This window comes from Amblyraja radiata, chromosome 27 (assembly GCF_010909765.2).
Source record: "Amblyraja radiata isolate CabotCenter1 chromosome 27, sAmbRad1.1.pri, whole genome shotgun sequence".
Taxonomy (NCBI): domain Eukaryota; kingdom Metazoa; phylum Chordata; class Chondrichthyes; order Rajiformes; family Rajidae; genus Amblyraja; species Amblyraja radiata.
This window is the reverse complement of record NC_045982.1, coordinates 36,059,229-36,082,015: the sequence shown is the minus strand read 5'-3', so window position 1 is coordinate 36,082,015 and position 22,787 is coordinate 36,059,229. Positions and strand designations below refer to the sequence as shown.

Below are 22,787 nucleotides of genomic sequence, written 5' to 3'. Positions count from 1 at the left end.
ACATGACAGCTGTGATTAAACTGACTTATTGTTGCCTTATGGAACTCATTTTGATAATTTTTGAATGAGGGAGATGGATTTTCCATAAAGCATCCGTCCCTAAATTTGCCCATGTTTTTTTAATCTCTTTTTTGTTATCCCTCTCCCTTATAATTATGCAGCTGATGATGGATGAGGATCCTAACCCTAGCATTGAACAGTGGGATCTTAGACGTTTTAGATACTCAGTCACAGACCTCATTAATAAAGAGCCTGTGCTGTAGATCAGCACTGACAAAGAGTAATGGTGAGAAAAATTGAAGCTGGGGTTCAGGAGATCAAATACTCAGAACTGAGCCAACTGTTGTGGATTGAAAGCTGGGTCAGGAAGTTGGATTGTCTTTTATAAATCCTTTCCCAATATTGTGAAAAATGGATGGTGCAGTGATAACTTTCTCAGAAAACATATTTGAACGTTTTTCATCCGCCATGCATCAAAGATGTAAATCAATCTTTAAAGGAATCATGAGGAGAAGTACAGAACTTGGAACCATCACAACGTTAAAGGGATACAGCTATCCTTCTGTATTTAGTTCTTTACATAAGAAACTTCTCCAAGCTCTAAATATAATTTATCCTGCAGCTTCCTACTGCAACAGATCAGCTTATACAAATTAACATGTGCCTCTGGCAGAAAAATAAACCAATATTTGAAACAGAGTTTGACATTTAAGTAACTTCGGACGTAAAAGATTCCATCCAATTATATTTTTCTGTACATGCTACTAAGGATCAGTAAAAATGAAATAAAGCTGACACTAGTTCATTGCTAGCTTTATTATTTAGAGAGATACAACATGGAAACAGGCCCTTCGAGTTCATGCCGACCAGCGATCCCCAGAAGCTAACACTCCCACACACTAGGGACATTTACATTTTTATTGGCCAACCAACCTACAAACCTATACGTCTTTGGAGTGTGGGAGGAAATCAGAGTACCTGAAGAAAACCCACGCAGGTCACTGGGAGAACATGCAAACTCTGTACAGACAGCACCCATAGTCAGGATCGATTCGATGATTCAGGCGCTCGCAGCAGCTCCACCACTGCACCGCTGTGCCACCCTATTAGGCCTTCTTGCCTCATTTTACCAAATCTACATTATGCATTTGCATTGGAATTTCTCATTTCATATTCTAATAATTTTTTCAGTTTCGAAGATAAAAATCTATTTATAAAAATGATTGGCACTTTTGCAAGACCAACTCTATTATTCAGCTCTTTTACAGCGCATGACATTCAAAACCATATTAGTCAATAAAGTGATTTATACCTTTTGTTAATATTGCTGTTGAAATGTAGGAAAAAAACCCCTAGCTAATTTAAAACACCCCCCCCCCCCTCAAATAAAGAATGTGACAATAAAGAAAACATCCATTTTTTTATTTATATCGACTAGGGGATACATATTTTCCAATCTACTTAGAAAACATGAAATAAAACAGAAACTGCCATAAACCCTCAGCACGTCGCGCAAATCTGTGCAAAGGGAAATAGTTCAAGTTTCCAGATGTAGGCCCTTTGTCAGACTGTTCATACCTGTTTGATCAAGCGGCCTCTTGACTTCGGGAGCTCCAACCGCAGGAGCTTCGACTGCCCCAATCATGAGAGCTACGATCGCCCCGACCCTGGAGTTTCGATCGCCGGCTGCGGATGGTTCGACTTCCCCGATGGCAGGAGAAAAGGAGGGATGAAGATAATACGTTATTGCCTTCCATCACAGTGCTGGTGGTGGATGTTTATGCTATTTGTTATGTGTGTCTTGCTGCTTTTTTGGTATGACTGTATGGCAAATCAAATTCCTTGTATGTTTTTACATACTTGGCTGATAAATTAATTACAATTACAATTACAATTACAATTAGATCATATGGGATGCAAGGAGAGATAGCCACAGTGCTAGAGTAACTCAGCTGGTCAGCAGCATCCCTGAAGAACATGGATAGATGACGTTTCATGTCGAGACCCTTCTTCACACTGATTGGGGTTGGGGAGAAGAGAGCGGGGAAGGGTGAGAGGTAGGACAGAGAATGCAAGTAATGGATCGACACAGCAAATGGGTGGAACAAAGGCCAGAGATATGAAAGGAAGGTGTGAGACAAGTTTGAAGAATTGTGGAATTAAAAAGGAACTGCAGATGCTGGTTTATACCCAAGATAGACACAAGATGCTGGAGTAACTCAGTGGGTCAGGCATCTCCGGGCTGGGACCCGAACCTAAAAGTCACCAATACATTTTCTCCAGAGATACTGCCTGGGCCTTTGAGTTACTATAGCATCTTGCATATGTTTTTAAAGCATTGCAGATTGGAAATCGGATGGAGGAATTTATTTGGGGGAGTGGGGGTCAGGTATTGGGTGGAGGTGAGGAATAGGTGGGACACAGAGGGGAGAGGAGGGTGGGGAAAGAGAGGAGGGTGAGTTTGGGGTGGGGGTAGGGCTTGTGAGAGATTACCTAAAATTGGAGAATTCAAACTTCATACTGTTGGGTTGTAAGCTACCCAAGCTGAATATGAGATGCTGTTCCTCCAGTTTGCATGTGGCCTAATTGAATTCTCCAATTTTACATAGAAACATAGAAAATAGGTGCAGGAGTAGGCCATTCGGCCCTTCGAGCCTGCACCGCCATTCGATATGATCATGGCTGATCATCCAACTCAGTATCCCATCCCCGCCTTCTCTCCATACCCCCTGATCCCTTTAGCCACAAGGGCCACATCTAACTCCCTCTTAAATATAGTCAATGAACTGGTCAGTGGAAAATATAGTCCACTACCTTCTGTGGCAGAGATTTTCTCATCTCGGTCCTAAAAGACTTCCCTCTTATCCTTAAACTGTGACCCCTAGTTCTGGACTTCCCCAACATCGGGAATAATCTTCCTGCATCTAGCCTGTCCAACCCCTTAAGAATTTTGTAAGTTTCTCAATCTTCTGAATTCTAGCGTGTACAAGCCGAGTCTAACCAGTCTTTCTTCATATGAAAGTCCTGCCATCCTAGGAATCAGTCTGGTGAACCTTCTCTGTACTCCCCCTATGGCAAGAATGTCTTTCCTCAGATTGGGAGACCAAAACTGTATGCAATACTCCAGGTGTGGTCTCACCAAGACCCTGTACAACTGCAGTAGAACCTCCCTGCTCTTATACTCAAATCCTTTTGCTATGAATGCTAACATACCATTTGCTTTCTTCACTGCCTGCTGCACCTGCATTCCTACTTTCAATGACTGGTGTACCATGACACCCAGGTCTCGTTGCATCTCCCCTTTTCCTAATCGGCCACCATTCAGATAATAGTCTACTTTCCTGTTTTTGCCACCAAAGTGGATAACCTCACATTTCTCCACATTATACTGCATCTGCCATGCATTTGCCCACTCACCCAACCTATCCAAGTCACCTTGCAGCCTCACAGCTAACACTGCCCCCCAGCTTCGTGTCATCCGCAAACTTGGAGATGTTGCATTCAATTCCCTCATCCAGATCATTAATATATATTGTAAATAGCTGGGGTCCCAGCACAGAGCCTTGCGGTACCCCACTAATCACTGCCTGCCATTCTGAAAAGGACCCATTTACTCCTACTCTTTGCTTCCTGTCTGCCAGCCAGTTCTCTATCCACATCAATACTGAACCCCCAATACCGTGTGCTTTAAGTTTGTATACTAATCTCTTATGTGGGACCTTGTCGAAAGCCTTCTGAAAGTCCAGATATAACACATCCACTGGTTCTCCCTTACTGGTTCTTTAGTAACTTGTCAGTTTCTTTGTTGAACTAAAGTAAGGCGCATGTTGCAATCAAAAGCGCTTGAACAATTGGTTGGGAAGAAAGCCAAACTGTAAGAAAGACGACTGCGCCTCCTTCTACTAGTTACATCCTCGAAAAATTCTATAAGATTCGTCAGACATGATTTACCTTTCATAAATCCATGCTGACTTTGTCCAATGAATTCACCACTTTCCAAATGTGCTGCTATCCCATCTTTAATAACTGACTCCAGAATTTTTCCCACCACCGATGTTAGACTAACTGGTCTGTAATTCCCCGTTTTCTCTCTCCCTCCCTTTTCGGGTGGGCGGCACGACTCACGTCGCAGCGGCGTAACGTCGCAGTGCCTCTGCAGTCCGTCGGTCGTTTTTTTATTTTTTGTCTCGTTTGTATGTAGGTTTTTGTTTTTTTTAAACTGGGTATGTGTGTGGGGGGCGGGGGGTGGGGGGGGGGGGAACTTTTAAAAATCTTTCCCCTGCACAGAGAACCCGACCTTTTCTCTGTCGGGTCTCCGTTGTCGTTGGGGCCGAGCACCGTGGAGCGGCCTCCAACCGGAACGACCTGGGGCTCCAGTCGCGGAGCTGCGGACTACTCACCATCGCGGAGCTGGCCGAGTTCGGAGCGGGAGGAGCGGTGGTGGCGCGCTGCTGCGACCCGATCCAGAAGATTCGGAGGCTCCAACCACCAGCCCGGTGGACGGTGACACCGGGAGCCCGCGGGTCCCTGCTGGGAGACCGCTTTTCGGGGCTTCCGCAACGGCGACTTCTCCCGCCCGAGTTGCGGGGTTGAGGATGACCTGGAGTGGGGCCTTACATCGCCCGGCGCGGCTTTAAATGGCCGCGGGACTTGGTAGCGCACGCTGGGGCTCCAACACCAAGACCCGGAGCAGGGCCTTGCATCACCCGGCTCGGCTTTATAATTGCCGCGGAACTTATTTACCATCGCCCGCCCGGGGCTTTGGTATCGGGAGGAGAACGAGGAGTGCAGGGGAGAGATAAGACTTTGCCTTCCATCACAGTGAGGAGGAGATTCACTGTGATGGATGTTCGTGTAAATTGTGTTGTGTCTTGGTTCTTCTACTTGTTTGTATGACTGCAGAAACCAAATTTCGTTTGAACCTCTGGGTTCAAATGACAACAAATAAATTGTATTGTATTGTATTGTATTTTAAAAAGTGGGGTTACATTAGCTACCCTCCAGTCCTCAGGAACTATTGCGGAATCTAAAGAGTTTTGAAAAATTATCACTAATGCATCCACTATTTCTGTGGCTACTTCCTTAAGTACTCTTGGATGCAACTTATCTGGCCCTGGGGAATTAACGGCCTTTAATCCATTCAATTTACCTAACACCACTTCCCGGCTAACCTGGATTTCACTCAGTTCCTCCATCTCATTTAACCCCCGGTCCCTTGCTATTTCTGGCAGATTATTTATGTCTTCCTTAGTGAAGACAGAACCAAAGTGGTTATTCAATTGGTCTGCCATGTCCTTGTTCTCCATGATCAATTCGCCTGTTTCTGATGGCAAGGGACCTACATTTGTTTTAACTAATCTTTTCCTCTTCACATATCTATAAAAACTTTTGCAGTCAGTGATTATGTTCCCTGCCAGTTTTCTTTCATAATCTATTTTCTCTTTCCTAATTAAGCCTTTTGTTCTCCTCTGCTGGACTCTGAATTTCTCCCAGTCCTCTGGTAGGCTGCTTGTTCTGGCTAATTTGTATGCTTCATCTTTTGTTTTGATACTATCCCTGATTTCCCTTGTTATCCACAGATGCACTACCTTCCCTGATTTATTATTTTGCCAAACTGGGATGAACAAGTGTTGTAGTTCATCCGTGCCGTTTTTAAATGTCTTCCATTGCATATCCACCGTCAACCCTTTAAGAATCATTTGCCAGTCTATCTTGACCAATTCACGTCTCATACCCTCAAAGTCACCTTTCTTTAAGTTCAGGACCCTTGTTTCTGAATTAACAATGTCACTCTCCATCCTAATGAAGAACTCAACCATATTATGGTCACTCTTGCCCAAGGGGCCACGCACAACAAGACTGCTAACTAACCCTAGGTACACAAAAATGCTGGATAAACTCAGCGGGTGCAGCAGCATCTATGGAGCGAAGGAAATAGGCGACGTTTCGGGCCAAAACCCTTCTTCAGACTGATGGGGGGTGGGGGGGAGAAGGAAGGAAAAAGGGAGGAGGAGGAGCCCGAGGGCGGGGGGATGGGAGGAGACAGCTCGAGGGTTAAGGAAGGGGAGGAGACAGCAAGGGCTAGCAAAACTGGTGGAATTCAACGTTCATGCCATCCGGACGCAAGCAACCCAGGCGGAATATGAGGTGCTGTTCCTCTACTCCACTGCTAACTAAACCTTCCTCATTTTACATAACCTCTGGGTGCCAGATAGGAAAGAAGAGGTGTGAAATGTAAAGCCGAATGGAGGGATATGGATGGGAATAGGGGGAAGAGGGAATAAAAGGAAATATCGACCAGGATGTAAGTGGATGTAGTGGGATGGTGTGGGAAGAACAGTGACTGGGGTTGTGGGAGATGGTGGGAGAGATGGGTGCAGGTAAGGGGCACAGGAAACAGGAGGGGGTTGGGGTAGAATATTGAATGTTCATACCATTGGGTTGTAAGCTATTCAATCAGAATTAGAGGTGGTGTTCTTTCAGTTTTCATATGGCCTCAGTCTGACAATGGTGGATGCCAAGGACAGAAAGGTATGTGTGGAAATGGGAAGGGAAGTTCAAATGGTTGGTAACTGGGAGATCCAGCAGGCTTTGGCAAGTGGTTGACAAAACGGTTGCCTTATCTACGCTTGATCTCGTTGATGTAAAGGAGGCCATATTGGGAGCACCAAATGCAATGGACAAGATAGCAGGAGGTGTGTGCGCAGCTTTGTCTAAGCTGGAAGGACTGATGAGTACCATGGGTTCTAAGCCTAGGTTGCTGTTCCATGATTCCTCAAACTTCTCCCTTTGTATGCTTTATTATAACAGTTATGATGCATCAGAATGACTTGCTCAGTCATTTCAGAGACTTGAAGAGTCAATCACATTGGTAGGTCTGCAGTCATGTAGAGGCGAGATCTAGTAAGCATGAACGGTTTCCACCCTTTCCTTCAAGTTCAGACAGTTCATTAATTGATGGAGAGAACTGAAATTAGTCAATGGATTGGGAAAAATAAATAACCAGTCAAGGAATTTGTTGCTGAATAGTATTTAGTTTGTAGATGATTATGGAGATTATATTTATATCCTGGTCAATATACTATATATCCTTCTCTCATTTTGAGTAAAACAGATTTCTGTGTTCATTATCATATCGCTGTGGACGGAGCCTTGCTACCAAGTTTCTAACAATTGAACTACAATTCAAATGTTCCTGTGAGAGGCTGATTACTCTGGGACTACGGTGTGAAAGGCAATATATTTATTTTAGGATTGGTGGCTGGTTAGTAACAAAGTTATTGGAATGGAATATTATTATGAGGCGGGGGGGGGGGGGGGGGGGGGGGTTGTTGAGATTTAAAACTAAAGCAAAACGTTGTTTGGCAATGTTAGTGAAGATTAGTATGCTTTAAAGAAATATTAGATCAAGTCTTTTACCCTTCAATACTATATTTTTGCTCATCAAAAGGAAGCCCAACTATCTTTCAGAAGTCCATTGTCAAAAGATCCTGTAAGGAATGGGAAGATTAATTAATTATTTTTACATTTAATTGGAAGAGGACTTAACTTTCTGGTGCTTTTCCCCACAGTGGAAATGTTTGATTCTGCTGTGGTGGGACGTTTGTGTTGAACTCTATAATGTGTTGTGTCCATTTAAAAAAAAAATGTTTTACCTTTTTCTATGGTTTGTATGGAAACTTATTATTTATTTTATGTAAAGCACTTTGGTGTCAATGCGAGTTGACTTAAAACGTGCTATATAAATAAAACTTACTTACTTACTTACTTACTAATTGAAAAATTTCCATTAAAGTTATCTGATAATCTGATGTAGAATTTTGATAATATATTTTATAGAAGACTGGAGGGTGACTAATTTAGGTTCATAGGGTCATAAGTAATAGAAGAATTAGGCCATTCTTGCCATCAAGTCTACTCATGGCTGATCTATCTCTCCCTCCTAACCCCATTCTCCTGCCTTCTCCCCATAACCCCTAACCCGTTTAGACGTTAGTTTAGAGATACAGCGTGGAAACAAGCCATTTGGCCCACCATGTCCATGCTGACCATCGATCACCCGTACACTAGTTTTATATCCTACGCACGTGGCAATTTATAGAAGCCAATTAAGCTACAAACCTGCTTGTCTTTGGATGTGGGACAAACCCAAATTCGCAGCAGTAGAGTTGCTACCCTACAGTGCCAGAGACCAGGGTTTGATCCCTACCATGGGTACTGTTCTGTACAGAGTTTGTACATTCTCCCTGCAATGGCGTGGGTTTTCTCCGAGACCTTCAGTATCCTCCCAAACTCCAAAGACGTACAGATTTGTAGGTTAATTGGCTTGGTATCAATGTAAAAATGATCCCTAGTGTGTGAAGGATAGTGTTAATGTGCGAGGATCGCTGGTGGGTGCGGGTTCGGTGGGCCAAAGGGCTTGTTTCCGCGCAGTATCTCTAAACTAAACTAACCTAAACCCGGAGAAAACCTACATGTTCTTGGTTCTTGGGTCCTCCAAAATATTCCAACTGGAATTTAAACTGGAGGTGGTGAAGGGAGGGATTAAGCCAGAAAGGGTATAAAGAACACACACTATAGAATTTAACATAAAACATCCCCACACAGCAGAATCAAAGTTTCCCCACTGTGTGGGAAGGCACCAAAGTCAGTCTCTTCCTCCACTGTTCCTCATGGTCAGGGCCTCCCCAAGCCCTCCGCAGTTGCAGCTACGGGCGGCCCGATGTCTAGGACCGCTCGCCGGGGTGATACAAGTCCGAGGTCGGGGCTGCGGGACGTCCTCAGCGGCGTGGACACAGAGTCGGCCCCCTCCTACCGGAGTCGGTGGCTTCCAAAGTCCGCAGGTTGCGCCGGGTGGAGACTGCTGCTGGCGGCCCTCTGCAAGGCGCCCCAGGAATCCACGATGACGGTCAGCGCCGCCCGCGTTGGAAGCTCTTCGCACCAGACCTCCACGATGTTGGAGCAGCGGACCAATGCTCCGGAGCTCCAAACGGCGAGCCAGGTAGGCATCGCCCGCTCCGCGGTGACTCCAGCGCTACACCGCCGCTGTAGCAGCCCTGGTCCGTTCCCGGTCCCCGGCAGGAAAGGCCGCTCCGATCCAGCTGGTAGGCCGCGAGGTGGGGGGCCAGGACGCGACTCGGAGAAATAGTCGCGTCCCCGCCAGGAAGAGACTGGGAAACGGTTTCCCCCTTACCCTGCCCCCCTCCCCCACATAGAAAAGTTAAAGTTTCCCCCAACACAAAACTTTAGACTAACTAAAAATTAAAAAAAAGATTGAAATACAGACTGGCTGTGGGTAGAGGCTGCTGCCAGTGCAGCGCCCCCTCACAGAGAGAACGTGCAAACTCTGCACAGACAGCACCCGAACCCGGGATTCTGGCGCTGTGAGGCAGCAGCTGTACTGCTGCGCTACTGTGTCACCCCAACAATGTTGTACCATTATTTAAGAAGAGCAGCAAGGCAAGACAGGGACCTACAGGCTGGCAGGTCTGGCATCAGTGGTGGGCAGATGGTTGGAAGGGATTCTTATGGGCAAGATCTAGCAGTATTGGGATAGATGCAGACTGATTAGAAATAGTCAGCATGGCTGTGCCATTTTACTTTGGAGCACAAGTGGCTGAGTGGTGACGATATTGAGAGCAACACGACCATGAAGGCCACAGATAAAGTCAATGCTCATTGTCTTTTTCCCCATGGTGGAGGATTCTAAAACAAGAGGGCACAGGCTTAAAGCGAGAGGGGAGAGATTTAAAAGGGCTCTCAGGGGCATCATTTCCACTCAGGTGGTAGTTGTATCTGGAGTCAGCTGTCAAAGGAAGCTATAGAAGTGGATACAATTATGACTTTGAAATACATTTAGACAGATATATGGTTCGGACGGGTTTAGAGGGCTGTCGGCCAAATGCGGGCTAATGGGATTAGGCTAGCTTGTCCATCCCAAATTGGTCAAGATGAACAAGGTGGGCCAAAGGGCCTGTGTTGTAAAGCTGTGTGCAGAGTATATATGATTTGCTGAAAGTAAACTAAACTCGCTTTTGTTCTTCTGAAGGTGATGGAAGTTTGCCCAGAATTGCATTGACGAGATGATTTAGTGCTTGTTTGAAAATAGTGTGGCTGGACAGTGGTGTTATCTATGCCTCATTATCAGAATGGAGCGCTTTGTTAAATTGTCAGATCTTGTGACAGAAGCTGGTGGAGAGAGTGAAGCATGTGCTTATCATTCTTGTGATCAAATCAGCTAGAGGGAGAGGGCCACTGACATAACCTGCTCACTCCAAATATCTTATTTCATGCGCAGGCTTCAGTCCAGCTTGAAGAGAGAAGAGGCTTCACCATCAGGAGCAATGGATTTGTCCGTGCAGTGTGGGCTGTGAGGCATAGGAAGCTATACCGAGCCTTATCACTGAGTCACAGAAGGAAAACAAATTCTTGGCAGGATCGCATAAAGCCAGTGAACTGTCAGCACAACCCATCGGGATAAGCACAAACGCTTTTACTCTGAATCGATGACCAAGCAATCCCGTAGACAAAGGAAATAAGTTGGCTAAAGTGTGTAAGCGCAGGCACTGAGGAAGTTCAGTTGGAAATGATCAGAATGCTATCGAGCTACTTGTCAGTCGTGAGCTGTGCGTTTACATTCCTGGCCGTGTCAGTGTCCAGCTCCAACAATAAAGCGACAGACATCTCAGACAAACGGCAGCATCGGATTCAGCATGGATCCTGCAGCTACACGTTTCTCCTTCCCGAGATCGAGAACTGCCAACCACCCCCTGACCACCACATCTCCAATTCACTGCAGAGGGATTCGCCCGTTGAATCCGACTGGTCCTCAAAACGGCTGCAACAGCTGGAAGGCATCCTGGACAACAATACACAGTGGCTGCAGAAGGTAGGAATCTCCATCAGTATTGTGACCCCTGTGACATGGAGTCACCAGGCTCATTCACAGACACGTGACAATGTGAACATTTGTTGTTCTGATGTTAAGTCATTTTCAAAAGATGTTGTGTGTCTATGTCGGCAGATACATTTTAAGTGGATGCAACAGTCACAAATGAATGCAATAAAACACTGCTGCAGGGACTGAACAAATCTTGTGACACAAACATTTTAAAAAATCCATTCACCCAACAAAGTTACAATGCAGAGATTGCTGCAAAAAGTTATCAAAGCTGCTGCTTGCCCCGTTACAAAAATGCTCAAGAAATTGTGTGTATAAGAGGGCAAAAATAATCCCGATGTTGCATAAAATAAAGCTTCAATGCTCAAAGCATACCACCGTGTTGTCAAACGCTGCTGGTTCTGAAGTAGATTCAGTGCAATATCTTTCCTAATTAATTATTCTGTTTCAAAAAGAATGTCAACATAATAAATGATGACTGGGGTAGTATGTCAAAAGTTATGTAAATGATGCTGGAGAAATGTATATGAATTACCTGGGATATGTATATATGCCTAACTAAATTGGTATCTGTGTTTCCCTTCAGTAAACAATCCTATTTTTCATGTTATGCACATTTTTAATTCAGTTTGGTCAAGCTGCATGTGTGTGGCTGTGATCATTAATGCACTTGGGATTCCTGACATGGGATATTGTGTAAACAAGGGGATTGATTCTCAATTACAACATTAGAATCACATCGTTTTCAGGGCATAATTGTCAAAGGAAATGGGGCTGGTTGTGTAATAAATATCAGCTCATTGTTCAGTTGGAGTAAAATTATTTTCTCAAGTTCGAGTAAAATATGATGCCAGTTGCAGGATAGAAGTGCATACCAATGTATCCACAATGACGTTTTACACTTGCTTTTCACTGATCAGCTTTGAGGGACCAGAAGCAAATTAATTTCTACTCAAATGAATGAGAGGTTTCTTGACACTAGTCACTTAGATCCATCAGTACAACATGGCTATTCCTTCTGGAAACATAACACCTACAGGTTTTCAAATAGAAACATAGAAAATAGGTGCAGGAGGAGGCCATTCGGCCCTTTGAGCCAGCACCGCCATTTATTGTGATCATTGCTGATCGTCCCCTATCAATAACCCGTGCCTGCCTTCTCCCCATATTCCTTGACTCCACTAGCCCCTAGAGCTCTATCTAACTCTCTCTTAAATCCATCCAGTGGATTTGGCCTCCACTGCCCTCTGTGGTAGGGAATTCCATAAATTCACAACTCTCTGGGTGAAAACGTTTTTACTCACCTCAGTTTTAAATGGCCTCCACTTTATTCTAAGAAAATCTATGATAGTTTATATCTAATAGCTAGTAAATGAATGATGTGTTGTCTGTAGGAGAAGATGTTAGTTGTGCTTTGTTTCATCATAGTTGTGAGAGATACAGTAAAAAGCCCATCAGATCAAAGTGTCCCCTTATTATTAATTCCTTTGAAGATGCTGCAGGTCATCTTGAAAGTAGCTTTTGTTTGCTTACCAACTATCTTCTGTTGGCTCAAAGATATTATTGTCCTTGTGATTCATATAGGAATGAAAAAGTCTAGAATGGTTTGTTTCACTGTAAAAAATCAAATCCTATTAAATGTCTTTTCTTTGTTCATCATCTATCTGCATCTATAAAAAGTGAGAAAAACAAGTGGACATCAAAAGGTACTAACTGTATTTGAGGAAATAGATATAGATATAGATAGATATGAGTATAGAAGTTGGGATGTAATGTTAAAATTGTACAAGGCATTGGTGAGGTCAATTCTGGAGTATGGTGTACAATTTTGGTCGCCTAATTATAGGAAGGATGTCAACAAAATAGAGAGAGTACAGAGGAGATTTACTAGAATGTTGCCTGGGTTTCAGCAACTAAGTTACAGAGAAAGGTTGAACAAGTTAGGGCTTTATTCTTTGGAGCGCAGAAGGTTAAGGGGGGACTTGATAGAGGTTTTTTAAATGATGAGAGGGATAGACAGAGTTGACGTGGAAAAGCTTTTCCCACTGAGAGTAGGGAAGATTCAAACAAGGGGACATGACTTGAGAATTAAGGGACTAAAGTTTAGGGGTAACATGAGGGGGAACTTCTTTACTCAGAGAGTGGTAGCTGTGTGGAATGAGCTTCCAGTGAAGGTGGTGGAGGCAGGTTCGTTTTTTATCATTTAAAAATAAATTGGATAGTTATATGGATGGGAAAGGAATGGAGGGTTATGGTCTGAGCGCAGGTATATGGGACTAGGGGAGATTATGTGTTCGGCACGGACTAGAAGGGTCGAGATGGCCTGTTTCCGTGCTGTAATTGTTATATGGTTATATGGTTATATGATATGCCATTAAATATTTAAAATTATTTAAAAAATATTAAAAATTACAATTACAATACATATTACAATTCCAAATTTCAGTACGTGGATGGAGTAGATGGAAGTCCGGGTGTTGGGCTGTGAAGTCAGTGCATGTGTGAGTTAAGAATAGTAATGACTTTCGGAAAACAACTGTTCCTGAGTCTATTTGTCCTAGTTTTGATGCACCTATAGCGCCTTCAATGCACATGAATGTGAGGCATGAATTCTAACAAAATACTTTTTAGTTGGCATGGGGTTGCAGCGGTAGAGTTGTTGCCTTCCAGCGCGAGAGACCCGGGTTCGATCCTGACTACGGGTGCTTGTCTGTATGGAGCTTGTACATTCTCCCCATAACCTGTGTGAGTTTTCTCTGGGTGCTCTGATTTCTTCCCACACTCTAAGATGTACAGGATTGTAGGTTAATTGGCTTCAGCAAAATTGTAAATAGTCATGACCAGCTGCATCTGAAGTGCCTTCAGAGAGTGGTGAGGACAGCGGAAAAAATCATTGGGACTTCTCTTCCTTCCATCATGGACATGGGGTACAAGCGCTGTCTGATTAGAGCTAAGGGCATTACCAGAGCCCCCACACACCCACAATTTGGACTGTTTATACTGCTTAACTCTGGGAGGAGGTACCGCAGCATGAAGAGCGGGACAACCAGGTTCTGCAACAGCTTCATCCCCCAGGCCATAAGATTACTGAACAATCAACAAAACCGAGGCGAGAACTTTTTAAATATCGACACTTTTTAAAAACTTTTTATATATATTTATTTTTACAGAACCATGCACATGAGGCATTTTTATGGACGCACCTAGCACTTTTACTTATACTATTTACCTGATTGGAGAGTCAAATGCAACAAAATTTCGTTCAAGGTGCACTGTGTCTAGGTGTATATCTGAATGACAATAAAGTTTTCATTCATTCATTCATTCATTCATTCATATTGTGTGTAGGATAGTGCTAGTGTGCAGTGATACTGGTCAGCATGGCCTCTGAACTGAACTGACCAAGTTTTCCAACAATTAGTAAGTCTTCACTATTACTGCCCTGATATCCAGGGTAAATCTATGGAATTTTAACAGTTATGATCATCACTTCACAATGAGAGTGTGGAGTATTCTAGTGAAACAATGTGAATTGTTGATAAATAATCAGCTTGATCAATAACTCTAAAACCAACTTCCACATATGAAAAAGAAAACCAAATGAACCAAAATGTTATTACAACAAAAAAAACTCAGGCGAGTTCACCGCAGAACTTCCACTGATTGGAAGGGAATAGACTAGTTAATGTCCTGGGTGGTGATCTTCACCTAAACTCTGATAAAATCTGACGGAAAATCTAGCTTTAAATATTAACAAGCTTTTTCTCATCAGACATCCCCTGCTCAGCAATGTTCAATTGCTTTTCCTGTTTTTATTTTAAATGAAAGCCAAATAGCAGCTGGCAGAAAGCAGGTTGTTACTTCCTGGTCGAGACTTTGAAGCCTAAACATTAAATATCAGGTGATTTATGTTGGAATATGATTGACATGTTAATGTGCCATCATGGTGGTAGTTGTCATATGCTTGCATTTCAGCAGAGCATGAGCTTTGAAAGTGTCATAAGTGCAGGAGTGGGGACTCATTAATAAATGAAATGTTTGATGGATACAATAGAACAGAACAATAAATTTTGATAGTTCATAATATTCAGAGTTCAAAAGGATTAAGTTGATCATTTCAGTTCAGTTCTGTGTGCTGTAAGGAAAACATTTACTTTGGGTATTCATCGCTGTTCACTGCGATTATGATTACTTCAGTTCAAATGTCCTCCCTTTTTGTAAAATTGATCATATGTTATAAATCAAGACCAGAAATATGTATTTGGCATTTAATGTGGTCAATAGATAATCCACACTAAATGCAATGCATGAATTCTAACATAGGTATATTTTAGATATAGGTTAGTCTCTATATATGGTATACAGGTCCTCGTCAAATGTAGACAATCCTTTTTGAAAGGCTGTTACATCTTCTCCATATGTCAGAAAATATAATAGAACATTTGATAAATGTGCAAGAAACTTCAAATTCCACTGAAATAAATAGTTCTGTATAAATGCTGAACTTTTGATGGGCACTATTATCTATGTGAGGGACAAATCCTGAGCAGCTGAACAGCCTTCTCCTCTTAATATATTCAATACAATATGAGCAAATAAACTGACCTGTTTGCCCAGTTTTATAATTGCTAGGTAGACAAAATTGCTGGAGAAACTCAGCCAGTGCAGCAGCATTTATGGAGCGAAGGAAATAGGCAACGTTTCGAGCCAAACCCTTCTTCAGAGTGATGTGGGGGGGGGGGGGGGGAGAAGAAATGAGAAAGGAAGAGGAGGAGCCCGAATCCGACCTTTCTGTCCTGGGCCTCCTCCATGGCCAGAGTGAGCACCACCGGAAATTGGAGGAGCAGCACCCTAGCACTTGGGCAGTTTGCACCTTAGCGGCATAAACATTGACCTCCAATTTCCGGTAACCCTTCCTGTCTCCTCACCTTCTCAGCTCTCCCTCAGCCCTCGGGCTCCTCCTCTTCCTTTCTCCTTTCTTCTCCCCGCCCCCCTCCCCCCACCCTACATCAGTCTGAAGAAGGGTTTTGGCCAGAAACGTTGCCTATTTCCTTCGCTCCATAGATGCTGCTGCACCAGCTGAGTTTCTCCAGCACTTTTGTCTACCTTCAATTTTCCAGCATCTGCAGTTCCTTCTTAACCATATTATAATTGCTATATTTATGCTCAAATTACCACTCATAACTTGAGTAAAAGAGTTGCAATTACCTTCAGTGGCATTAAATAAAAACTGGGAAGCTCTTTTTTCCCTTCTATTTGTGCAACCATTTTCAGCCTTCCCTACCAAGAATTATGCATTCAGTTATCGATATAATAATGTTTTTGTAACTTCTGGTATCATACATACTGAACCTTGGCCATTTACCTAAACATCTCTGAGAAGAAAATGTGAAGAGATTGGCTTGGATGGTTGGGGCCTGTGAAATCTGCTGAGCAAAATCCTCATCACCAATACTTCAGACATCATGCAAGTCAGCAGCCTTCGATCTGCTAACGTTTCCTCCTTATCTGATGAATATTGGAGCTGTTTAAGAAACCGCTGGTCAGAGTTGATGTGAGAAGAGTGCACAAGTGAAGGACCTGCTGAAGGTTTCTCAGGGTTTTGGATTATATCTACTTTGTGTGTGTTTTGCTGTGAAGCTAAAGATAGAAATATAGAAACATAGAAAATAGGTGCAGGAGGAGGCCATTCAGCCCTTCGAGCCAGCAACTCTATTCATTGTGATCATGGCTGATCGTCCCCAATCAATAACCCATGCCCGCCTTCTCCCCATATCCCTTGCCGCTGCACTAGCCCATAGAGCTCTATCTAACTCTCTCTTAAATCCATCCAGTGATTTGGCCTCCACTCCCTCTGTGGCAGGGAATTCCACAAATTCACAACTCTCTGGGTGAAAAAGTTTTTTCTCACCTCAGTCTTAAATGGCCTCCCCTTTATTCTAAGACAGTGGCCCCTGGTTCTGGACTCACCCAACGTTGGGAACATTTTTTCCTGCATCTAGCCTGTCCAGTCCTTTTATAATTTTATGTTTCTATAAGATCCCCCTCATCCTTCTAAACTCCAGTGAATACAAGCCTAGTCTTTTCAATCTTTCCTCATATGACAGTCCCGCCATCCCAGGGATCAATTTTGTGACTTAGGTCTTGCTGTACCTCCCCCTTATCTAACCTAACCCCATGGAGATAATAATCTGCCCCCTTGTTTTTGCCACCAAAGTGGATAACCTAACATTTATCTGTATTATACTGCATCTGCCAAGCATCTGCCCACACATTCAACCTGTCCAGGTCATGCTACAACATCCGAACATCCTCTTCACAGTTCACACTGCCACCCAGCTTTGTGTCATCTGCAAACTTGCTAGTGTTGCTCCTAATTCCGTCTTCCAAATAATTAATATATATGGTAAACAATTGCGGCCCCAACACCGAGCCTTGCGGCAGTCCACTCGCCACTGCCTGCCATTCTGCAAAGGACCTGTTCACTCCTACTCTTTGCTTCCTGCTTGCCAACCAATTTTCTATCCACGTCAACACCTATGTCAATTCTCTGCCACAGAAGGTAGTTGAGGCCAGTTCATTGGCTATATTTAAGAGGGAGTTAGATGTGGCCCTTGTGGCTAAAAGGATCACGGGGTATGGAGAGAAGGCAGGTACAGGATACTGAGTTGGATGATCAGCCATGATCATGTTGAATGGCGGTGCAGGCTCGAAGGACCGAATGGCCTACTCCTGCACCTATTTTCTATGTTTCTATGTTTCTATGTATCTAACCCCAATACCATGTGCTCTAATTTTAGTCACCAGTCTGCCGTGCGGGACCTTATCAAAGGCTTTCTGAAAGTCTAGATACACTACATCCACTGGCACCCCTTCATCCATTTTACTTGTCACATCCTCAAAAAATTCCAGAAGAATAGTCAAGCATGATTTTCCTTTCATACATCCATGCTGACTTGGACTAATCGTTTTACTGCTATCCAAATGTCCCATTATTACCTCTTTAATGATTGACCAGCATCTTTCCCACCACCGAAGTCAGGCTAACTGGTCTGTAATTCCCTGTTTTCTCTCTCGCTCCTTTCTTGAAAAGTGGGATAACATTAGCTTTCCTCCAATCCACAGGAACTGATCCTGAATCTATTGAACATTGGAAAATGAACGCCTGTGTGTCCACTATTTCTAGAGCCACCTCCCTGAGGACCCTGGGATGCAGACCATCAGGCTCAGGGGATTTATCATCCTACAGTCCCATTTGCCTACCCAATACTATTTCTCGCCTAATGATAATTTCTTTCAGTTCCTCTATCCCCTTCGATCCTCTGTCCTCCAGTACTTCTGGGAGATTGTTTGTGTCTTCCTTAGTGAAGACAGATCCGAAGTACCTGTTCAACTCCTCTGCCATTTCCTTGCTCCCCATAATAATTTCACCCGTGTCTGCCTTCAAGGGACCCACATCTGATGTTGTTACTCGTTTTCCCTTAACATATCTAAAGAAGCTGGTCTCCTTCTCTTCCTCTGCCCCCTGCCCTTACTTCTGTTGCAATGCAGTACATCTCATGTCAATTTAAACGCATTTTGGAGGTGTGGCACAGTGGCACAGCGGTAGAGTTGCTGCCTCACAGTGCCAGAGACCTGGGTTCGATCCTGACTACTGGTACTTTCTGTACAGAGTTAGTACGTCCTCCCCATGATCGCATGGGCTTTTCCCAGGAGCTCCCACACTCCAAAGACATACGGGTTTGTACATTAATTGACCAGTAAAAATTGCAAATTGGCCCGAGTGTGCAGGACAGTGATAGTGTATGGGGATCGCTAGTCGGCACGGACTTGGTGGGCCGAAGGGCCTGTTTCCACACTGTATCTCTAAACCAAAACCAAACTAATACATTGTGGGTTTGCTAACTAGTTAACCATATAACCATATAACCATATAAGTTGCTGACTTTAAAAGAAAGAAGATGCATAGTTAATGAGAAACTTATAAACTGGGACAATGTTTGAAGTGATGGAGTGCACGCTACCCTTCAGTCTTTAGTATTGATGCCCAGGGGATAACAAAGGTTCAAAGCTCATCTCTCTAGTATGCTGAGGTCAATGTTTGGCCTGCTGGGTTGCTAAATACACAGTTTCAGGTTAGCCATTTGTATCACTGAGTTTCAGAGATGAGTAGAAAGCATTCCTTTGAAAGCCAAAGAGCATTGTGCTAACCATTCACTACCTATTATTGGGGAAACCAGCAGCACCTTGCCTGAAACTGGTTCTCTGCAATATTCTCAGAGTGTTGCCTGGGGTGTACTTCCTGCGAGCTCCAGCAGGACAAATAGTGAACAAGGGAGAACAAGACTTCCCAGGCTGATAGTTCTGGTCGTATTTGAGATCCAACATGTCTGTAACAAACTGAGGAAATGGAGAAATCCAGCCACCAGAGAAGGGCATCTTCAAACATGAAGAAAGTAGCCCGGACCAGCTCTTTCCCCGACTCCAGCTGAATAATATAAAGGCTTATAACTGAAGAAAAAGAATGAGATCTTGGTTAACCATAGTCAAGGCAAGGCAACTTTATTTATATAGCACATTTCATACACGAGGCAGACTCAAAGTGTTTCACATAAAAACATGTCATACAATAAAATGAAATAATAAAATGAAATAAAATAGAAGAATTAAAAGAAAAGAAAAGCAAAATTAAAAATGCATTATAAAAAGTGCAAAAGTTAAAAGTACAATGTAGTTCAAATTTAGCTGAAAGCTAAAATAAACATAAAAGTTTTCAGTCTTGTTTTAAAAGTGGTCAAAGTTGAGGCAAGTCTTAAATCTTCAGGAAGTTTATTCCAGCTATTTGTTGCATAGTAACTAAATCCTGCTTTCCCATGTTTTGTATTTACTCTGGGAATCACTAACAGATTGGTTTCAGAAGATCTTAGCGGTCTAGAAGGCTTATATAGTGGAAGCATGTCAGTGATATACTTTGGTCCTAAACCATGTAGTGATTTATAGGTGAGCAGCAGGATTTTGAAATCAATTCTCTGACATACAGGGAGCCAATGTAAGGATTTAAGAATTGGTGTAATGTGTTCAAATTTTTTGGTCTTTGTTAGAACTCAAGCAACAGCGTTCTGAACAAGCTGTAGCTGCCTGACAGTTTTTTTTAAAGAGATTAAAGAGATTTTAGCCTGATAGCTTGAATTTAGTTTAGTTTAGCAATACAGCACGGAAACAGGCCCTTCAGCCCAATTGAATCCACGCTGACCAGCGATCCCCACACACTAACGCTATCCTACACACACTAGGGACAATTTACAATTATACCAAGCCAATTAGCTGGTATCAGCTTCAATACGTCTTTGGGAGCGTGGGATCAAATGGGAGATCTTGAAGAAAACCCATGCAGTCACAGGGAGAACATGCAAACTCCGTACAGATAGCACATGTAGTCAGGATTGAACCCGGGTCTCTGGCACTGTAAGGCAACAGTTCTATCGCTGCGACACCATGTTTCCCACGTGAGGCAATACTTGTGGTGCCTGACATAATCAAACAGCAAACTGCTGCAGGGCTGATCATGGGGAAATCATAAGGAACTATGCCATTGCAGCATTGACAGAATATTGAAGACAATTTGGAATTCTTGTCTTTGGCTCCATGTTCCTACTCTCTTGTCCATTCACAGTATTTTACAAGACTTTCACCTCTGCCATCCGTTCTCACTCATGGATAGTGTGGTGCAAAATGTGCAGTATGCTACTTCAATACAACTGCAGATATGGATATAGAGTCATAGTTATGAAGTCATACAGTCATACTTTAGGTTGTAAGAGGCCCTATTCTCCTTATAGTTACATTTTTTCCTTAATATATTTATAAAATCTCTTTAATCCTATCTGCCAGAGTTATTTCATGCTTCCTTATTACCTTCTTTATTTTCAGTAGACTCCTCAATCCCCTCTACTCCTCCAAGGTTGCAGGTGATCCCAACTTATGTGATACTGTAGCTTAGAATCTCCACTCATCAATGTGGTGCGATTTTCACCTGTGACAATCAATAAAAACTCTGAGATGTACAGAGATGGAAGATAATTGAGAAGCACATGAACTTTGTCGTGAATCAGAGAAGCAATTGACAATAGTCGATAAAATGATTGATAGCTGAAATATTCATTAAGGGAAATCCATATCTGTAATACAGATATTGCAGAAAAGGATTAATAAATCCATAATGATCTTCATACAAAGATAATCATCAGCAAATGTGGCCTATTTACCTTTTTACTGTATATCTCTCATTTCCCTTTCCCCTAAATCTCAATCTGAAGAAGGGTCTCAACTCGAAACTTCAACTATTCCCTTTCTCCAGAGATGCTGCCTGACCCGTCGAGTTACTCCAGCTTTTTGTGTTAGTTATTAGTTATGTTGTGAAATATTCAAGTACTGCCAGAACTTGGATTATTTCAGAAGATATATGGCAGCTGATTTTTCCTGATTTAAGAGACATCATTACAAATCTTTCTACAATTACTTTTCCTGGTGGGATCTGCCAGAGAGGCTGGAAGACAAGTCCAGACTGTGGACTTCGCAAGCTAGTTGCAGAGATTTGTAAACTATCTGAGTTCATAGTTTAAAAGTCGTTAATACTGTTCAATCTGGTAAAAAGTGCATTTCAACATGACGTAGCCCAAAGTGATTTAAACAAAACTTAGAATAATTGTAATATTGTCTCCATTGCTGTAAGAATAGTTGCTTGACAGGAAGTACTTGTAAACCCAATGTTATAAAATGCAGATCAGCTTATAGAACTACAAATCCAGTCTTAAATCAGGTGAATGAAAGTTTTCAATGTGAAATAATTGGAAGAGAATCCGTCTGACTTGCACAAAAGATCTATTTCCCATGAAAGAAATCATAACCATTGTTCTGCGGTGTTCCCATAATTTTTAGCATTTCTAATTAAAGATTCAATTTAGATCCCAAAGCTTTTATGAATAATCTTTTTTAATTAGATATATTTTTAATCTTAACTATTTAATGTCAAAATAACCTACAGTATCTTATGTTTAAGAAAGAACTGCAGATGTTGGAAAAATCGAAGGTAGACAAAAATGCTGGAGAAATTCAGTGGGTGAGGCCCGAAATGTCACCTATTCCTTCGCTCCATAGATGTTGCCTCACCCGCTGAGTTTCTCAAGCATTTTTGTCTATCTACAGCATCTTGTGGATTGTTCTTACATGCTGAGTGATAGAAATTCCTCCCTGGCTGCCAGTACTATCTACAGTATATAATGTTTTTCCAGAACTCAGTTCCACTCACCAGTGAAACTCAAGTGTAGAAGTCGAGCTTGCCATGTCCATAATGTGAGGAAATTTGTTTTCATATTCCATGTCTGGATCGCTTCAGTTGATTCAGTATTTGTTATTTTACCTTTTCCTATTCAAGGCATCTTATTGATGCATCCACCAACATCTTTCAAGCAACCCACCAGCAGATCGATGTTACATGGATTGTCCATTGTATTTATACTACAGCATGTTGAAAAATTTTCTGCGAGTAAAATTTGGTCGGCATGGGTCTTTTTAACTCGTAGTACAAGACTGGATAGACTCGGCATGTACTCACTAGAATTTAGAAGATTGAGGGGGGATCTTATAGAAACTTACAAAATTCTTAAGGAGTTGGACAGGCTAGATGCAGGAAGATTGTTCCCGATGTTGGGGAAGTCCAGAACAAGGGGTCACAGTTTAAGGATAAGGGGGAAATCTTTTAGGACCAAGGTGAGAAAAACATTTTTCACATCTTGTGGTGAATCTGTGGAATTCTCTGCCACAGAAGGTAGTTGAGGCCAGTTCATTGGCTATATTTAAGAAAGAGTTAGATGTGGCCCTTGTGGCT

The 22,787-nt window shown here is 42.7% G+C and overlaps 1 protein-coding gene across 1 annotated transcript in view; it reads left to right on the top strand.

Moving 5' to 3' along the window:
- The first annotated feature begins 10,261 nt into the window (after positions 1 to 10,261).
- The window catches only part of LOC116988622 (angiopoietin-2-like), a 145,791-nt gene continuing 133,265 nt past the window's right edge, over positions 10,262 to 22,787 (top strand). The window contains exon 1 of the mRNA XM_033045493.1: positions 10,262 to 10,888. Within this exon, the coding sequence (XP_032901384.1) occupies positions 10,586 to 10,888 (303 nt within the window). The 5' untranslated portion in view covers positions 10,262 to 10,585. The remainder of the gene's footprint in view (positions 10,889 to 22,787) is intronic.